A 5,686-nucleotide genomic window follows, 5' to 3' on the forward strand; every position below is an offset into this window, starting at 1 on the left:
GCGCTTCCTGGGGCCGCGCGTCCAGGGAGCTGCGCCGTCCGTCTGTCCGTCCGCCCGCAGGCACTGCCGGAGCCAGCCGAGCCGCCGGAGTCGTGGGCCGCGGGGGCGTCGCGGGCCCAAGTGAGTGGCTGTCCGTGGGGGGGAGGGCACGAAACGGAGTCTTGGCCGTGTCGGCGTCAGCAAGGAGCCAAGAGGCCTGCGCTCCTCTGCCTGCGCCACTGGAGAACCGGGCGGGGGCGGGGCGGCCCTGGGCGGGTGGGCCCCGAACCCTGGACTGCGTGAGGAGTCGGCCCACGGCCCTGGGAGGCTCCGGGTCCCCAAGTACGGTCCCGAGCGGGAGGAGGCTGGGGCCAGGGCCCTTGAGTCCTGGTACAGGGAATGGGGGTGCCGTGGCAGAGGCGCCCTGACCCCCGCCCACCACCTCCCAGCCCCAGGATGCTCCCCTTCGCCTCCTGCCTCCCCGGGTCTCTACTGCTCTGGGCGCTGCTGCTGTTGCTCTTGGGGGCAGCGTCTCCCCAGGATTCGGAGGAGCCCGACAGCTACACGGTGGGGACCGTGGGGCCATTGGCCTGGGATGGGCTGGGCAGGGACACAGAAACCAGTATCCTGGGGTGGCTGCTGCTGGGGAAGATTCTCCCCTTCTCTGGTTGGTGGAGCAGCTGGGGCCATTGTTTGGAGCAGTCCCGGGAGGGTGGCCAGGCTCAGGGCCCTAGTCGGCCTGAGTTGGAGGGGCAGGGGGTGAACACTGGCCACCACTGGTCCCCTTGTAGGAATGCACAGATGGCTATGAGTGGGACCCCGACAGCCAGCACTGCCGGGGTGAGTGTGCCTGGGGGACTGATCCACCCCAGGAACTGGGAAAGGGATTGCAACCCTAGCTCCAATAGCTGTAGCGGGAGCCCAATGGCCTGTTCTCTACCCAGCTCTGCTTTGCGGAGGCCAGCTCTGGTTCTCTGGGGTCCAGCTTAACTAGGGGTGGAGAAGCCATCCAGCCCCTCCCTCTCAGAGAAACCCAGGAACCCTGCCCCCACCTCTCAGTAGGCAGGAAAGGAACAGGGCACTGCCCAGAGGAGCACTTTCTCTAATCACTCTCCTACGCAGCTGTCCCATCACATCCCAGGAGGGCAGTGTCTTCTTCGGGGGTGGGTAAGGAGTCGTGCACATCGTTCTTGGTCTGAGCCAGGCCCAGAGTTTTGGGGAAGGATAGAGACTTTCTTAGAGGCAAGAGAATGGGGGTGACTGTGGGAACAGCCACCCCACCATCAGATCTGGCCGGCCTTGGGGAGGGGTCCTGGGCAGGCAGCCTTAGCTTGTTGAGTAGAGAGGGAAGGCCCTGCCTGGGTCATGCAGCTGAGAGAAAGCCGAGCTGGGCTCCTGCCTCCCGACCCCTCCGTGGCCAGCCCAGGAGACTGGCTGTGCCCAGCAGGCCCCTCTCTGCAGATGTCAACGAGTGCCTGACCATCCCTGAGGCCTGCAAGGGGGAGATGAAATGCATCAACCACTATGGGGGCTACTTGTGCCTGCCCCGCTCGGCTGCTGTCATCAACGACCTGCATGGCGAGGGCCCACCACCACCAGTGCCCCCCGCTCAACACCCGAACCCCTGCCCACCAGGCTATGAGCCTGATGAGCAAGAGAGCTGTGTGGGTGAGTGGAGGTTGCCCTGGTGCCGAGGCTTCTAGTCCTTCTAATCACTGCATCTGAAAAACTCACACCTCATGTTCCTCCCTCCTCAGGGCCATTGGGATAACATCCAGACCCTCCCCCAGACTCTCACTTTGTGTGGGGCCTGACACAGGTGGCCCCAGCTCCTGTCCCAGTGCCCCAGCCAGCCTCTGGGACCCTCCCCTCGATTGTTGCAGACACATTGCTAGAGCTCTACCTCTCAGCCTCTGCCCCCTTCCTAATCTGGCCCCACTCCTGGGCACCATGAGCCTTGGAGGAAGGCCCTGGAATCAGTGCTCCTAGGAGTATGGGTAGGACCTTGTTTTCTGTCCTTCCCTGGCATGGGGTCTCACAGGTTAGGGGTGCCTTTCCCGATGGCTCCCAGGCTGGTGGACTGTTAATTGTGCTGTTGGGAGGGTCTAATCCATGTGTTCCTGTTTTGGGGGTATATCACCCACCTGCCCATGTGAGTGGTTCCTGACCTGTGTCCTCCAACATTGAGGTGTGTGTCATGTGGGTGGTACGTGGGCTCGCAGGCAGGGGCTGAGTGGTGTCTCCTGTAGACGTGGACGAGTGTGCCCAGGTGCTGCACGACTGCCGCCCCAGCCAGCAGTGCCACAACCTGCCTGGTTCTTACCAGTGCACCTGCCCTGATGGCTACCGCAAGATCGGGCCTGAATGTGTGGGTGAGTCCAGGAGTGGCCTCTCTAGTCCCTACTCTGTGCCCCTGGCCTGGCTCTCACCCTAGCACCTGACTCCCATTCCAACTGACCCCCAGGCTTCACCCCAGTCCCCTGCCACCTCTGTCACCAGAAATAGCACTGTATGGGTGTATATGTGAGTCCTGCCTGACCTGGCCCAGCCCAGCCCAGCGCCCAGACACAGTCAAGAATATGGGTGATGAAGTCTGGAGTCCCAGCCGGCTGGGGCCCCACCTGACTTTTGCCCTCTGTCCTCCTTCTCCTGCCTCCATCCCAGATATAGACGAGTGCCGCTACCGCTACTGCCAGCATCGCTGTGTGAACCTGCCCGGCTCCTTTCGTTGCCAGTGCGAGCCGGGCTTCCAGCTGGGGCCCAATAACCGCTCCTGTGTGGGTGAGACTTGGCTGGGCCAGGCACCTGGGTCCTGGACAGGGTGGTATGGGGTGGGGAGCTCCTTTCTTGATCATTCCAGGTAAGCAGGTGAAATGGTGGCTCTGGGCTGCTCCTCAGCTTTCACTCCTCTCCTGTTTTTCCTGGCACCCCCAGATGTGAACGAATGTGACATGGGGGCTCCATGTGAGCAGCGCTGCTTCAACTCCTATGGGACCTTCCTGTGTCGCTGCCATCAGGGTTACGAACTGCACCGAGATGGCTTCTCCTGCAGTGGTGAGAGCTCCACCCCTGCCAACTGGTTCCTCCATTGGTCCCCCGGCCCTGTGTCATGCTGCGCCTCCTGCCACATAGTCCTCCATTCGATGCCTCCATGTCTCGTCCGTTCTGCACCCATGTGCCTGTGTACTCCACCCCCAGCTGGTTGCAGAACTCCCAGTCTGGTGGGAAGGCACAGAGGGCAGTTAGGTTCCCACTGAAGCTCAGTGGGGAGACTGAACAAGGATGTGGGTGCCTCCCCCCTCCCTGGGAGTCAGGCTGACCTGCATTCAAATCCTGGATTAAGGCAAATCACTCTTCTCTCTAAACCCACTTATTCACCTGTAAAATGGGTTGTCTTGAGGATTAAGTGGGAAAATGACAACAGACAGGTAGGCTTCAAGTCCCAAGCAGCAACACTTTAAAGTGAACACCGTTTATTGAGACACTGCCCTGTGCAGGGCGCTTCCTACATCCTTGGCCTCATTTAATCCTGCCCACAATCCTATGAGGTATGATTTTTTTTCCTTTCTCTGCAAAACGAGGACATTAATATCTCCTTTAAGGTTTATTGGGAGGATTGTAAGAAAATAATAAGCATAAAGTCCTTCAGTGAAGAGAGATTAAGTGAGTTGCCCAAGGTTACACAGCTAGGGTGAAATGGGGCCGCGGCTCCATCCCGTTCTCATTCCATGTCATCTGGCCACATACCCTGTTTATATTATGCTTTGCTGCCAAGTTAAGGCCCCATTGGTACCTGGCTCAGTGCTAGGCAGCATGAGAGAAACCAGAGTAGGAAACCTGGCTCCTGACTGTTTGCAGCTCACAACTGGCAGGGGGCACTGTGTGCCAGGGATGATTGTGGGTTGCAGGAATTGGGCAAGTTATTGAAAACCAGAGCAGACTGGACCCTCAAGGCTCAGCTAGACTAACCTACTCATTTTTTTTTATATCCTCAAGATTTTATTGTCTTCATGACAAAAATATGAAGTTTAGAGACTGGATGACTTGGCCCTTTCTCTTCTTATCCCCTCCCAGTTCAGAATGCTTGCATCTTTTTATAGCCAGCACTCTCTAAGATCTGCAGTTGGGCTCAAAACATTCAAGCTTCAGGACAATCTTCTCTGTAGTTTTAGCCTTTTTGCAGAGAATTGGCTTAGCCTGTCCACTATAACCACTCCGCTTCCTATCATGTCTCTTTCCCTGTGTAGAGAATCCTTGCCCTTGTACTGTCACTTTGTGGGGTGGGTACTTGCCACACTTCCTAAAGATAGTCCAGCGGGTCTTAGAAACATTTGCCATGTTTGTGAGAGTGCTATCGGCACGGAAAGTAACCTACTCATTTATTGACAGGGAAATTGAGGTTTCCAAAACTCAGTCAATAGGATTTAAAGCCAAGCCCCTAGATTCCCAGTGCTTTCATTTATTTTTGTCTTACAGTCCTGGGACAAAGAGAGAGAGAGAGGTCTGTGAGCTGGGTACTCTGGGCAGACCTTTCTTTGAATCCTCTGTCCCCCAATTGTGCTTTACACATCTCGGTCTCATCCTCCTCTGTCTTCTCCCATTGAGCCTAAGATGGGGCTAAGCTCTTTCCGTAAACGTTTATGGGACTGAATTGAGAGGATTTTCCTTGACCCAGTCTTCATTCCCACTCTCCCTCAGATATTGACGAGTGCAGCTACTCCACTTACCTCTGCCAGTACCGCTGCGTTAACGAGCCAGGTCGTTTCTCGTGCCACTGTCCACAAGGCTACCAGCTGCTGGCCACACGCCTCTGCCAAGGTACAGGTTACCCAGGGCAGGGTGGCGTCAGGGGTTGGTTGGCCTGACGTCCAGGTTCTAGCCCCTCTCCCCTGACAGACATTGACGAGTGTGAGTCCGGCGCACACCAGTGCTCTGAGGCCCAAACCTGTGTCAATTTCTATGGGGGCTACCGCTGTGTGGACACCAACCGATGCGTGGAACCTTACGTCCAGGTGTCTGACAAGTGAGTCAACTTGATGCCAGGCCCCTACCTAAACTACAAATCCAGAGGGCTCTAGGGCTGGCTGGCATCTATTAGGACTGGCAAGTGCCCTGAGGGCTGATGGGAGTTATAGTCCTTCACCACTAAACCATGCACGCTGTTATAAGTGGGAGGATCCTTTCAGGATCCTAATTTTGGTGGGCCAAATTTGGGGAATGGGCTAGGACCTCATTTGTGTCCCCATCTCGGGTTCCTAGTCGCTGCCTCTGTCCGGCCTCCAACCCCCTGTGCCGGGAGCAGCCCTCATCCATTGTGCACCGCTACATGAGCATCACCTCAGAGCGGAGTGTGCCCGCTGACGTGTTCCAGATCCAAGCGACCTCTGTCTATCCCGGCGCCTACAATGCCTTTCAGATCCGTGCTGGAAACTCGCAGGGGGACTTCTATATTAGGGTAAGGCTTTTCCCTAACCCCACCCCTCAAATGACATGCATAATCCAAAATTGAATTCCAGGAAACCTTAAGTGGGAGATTCCGTTATGCCACCATGCCCCGCCTCTTCTCAAAGCCCCGCCCCCAGGAGGCAGACTTTCCATAGAAAGGTAGGGGTGTTCTAAATTCCCTTGGTACCAACTACAGATTGTTAAATGCAAATCTCACTATCACTAGGCACTCAGACACTGGGGTTTGAGTTCCGCCCCCCCG

General features: G+C 56.9%; 1 protein-coding gene and 1 pseudogene across 4 annotated transcripts in view; one reads left to right on the forward strand and one right to left on the reverse strand.

The window, feature by feature from the left end:
• EFEMP2 (EGF-like fibulin extracellular matrix protein 2) overlaps positions 1-5,686 on the forward strand; it is an 8,061-nt gene that overhangs the window by 890 nt on the left and 1,485 nt on the right. Inside the window, exons 2-11 of one of the 4 annotated variants that reach the window (XM_019645257.1) lie at positions 61-120; positions 429-546; positions 771-819; positions 1,441-1,647; positions 2,229-2,351; positions 2,644-2,760; positions 2,914-3,033; positions 4,678-4,797; positions 4,876-5,002; positions 5,239-5,434. In XM_019645257.1, coding sequence (XP_019500802.1) covers positions 436-546; positions 771-819; positions 1,441-1,647; positions 2,229-2,351; positions 2,644-2,760; positions 2,914-3,033; positions 4,678-4,797; positions 4,876-5,002; positions 5,239-5,434 — 1,170 coding nt within the window. In that variant the 5' untranslated portion in view covers positions 61-120; positions 429-435. Of the gene's footprint in view, positions 1-6; positions 121-164; positions 322-428; positions 547-770; positions 820-1,440; positions 1,648-2,228; positions 2,352-2,643; positions 2,761-2,913; positions 3,034-4,677; positions 4,798-4,875; positions 5,003-5,238; positions 5,435-5,686 lie in introns of those variants that run through there. The other 3 variants (XM_019645260.1, XM_019645259.1, XM_019645258.1) reach the window with 3 other exon arrangements.
• LOC109384193 (60S ribosomal protein L36a-like) lies at positions 3,436-4,671 on the reverse strand (annotated as a pseudogene).

This window comes from Hipposideros armiger, unplaced genomic scaffold (assembly GCF_001890085.2).
Source record: "Hipposideros armiger isolate ML-2016 unplaced genomic scaffold, ASM189008v1 scaffold_93, whole genome shotgun sequence".
Lineage (NCBI taxonomy): Eukaryota > Metazoa > Chordata > Mammalia > Chiroptera > Hipposideridae > Hipposideros > Hipposideros armiger.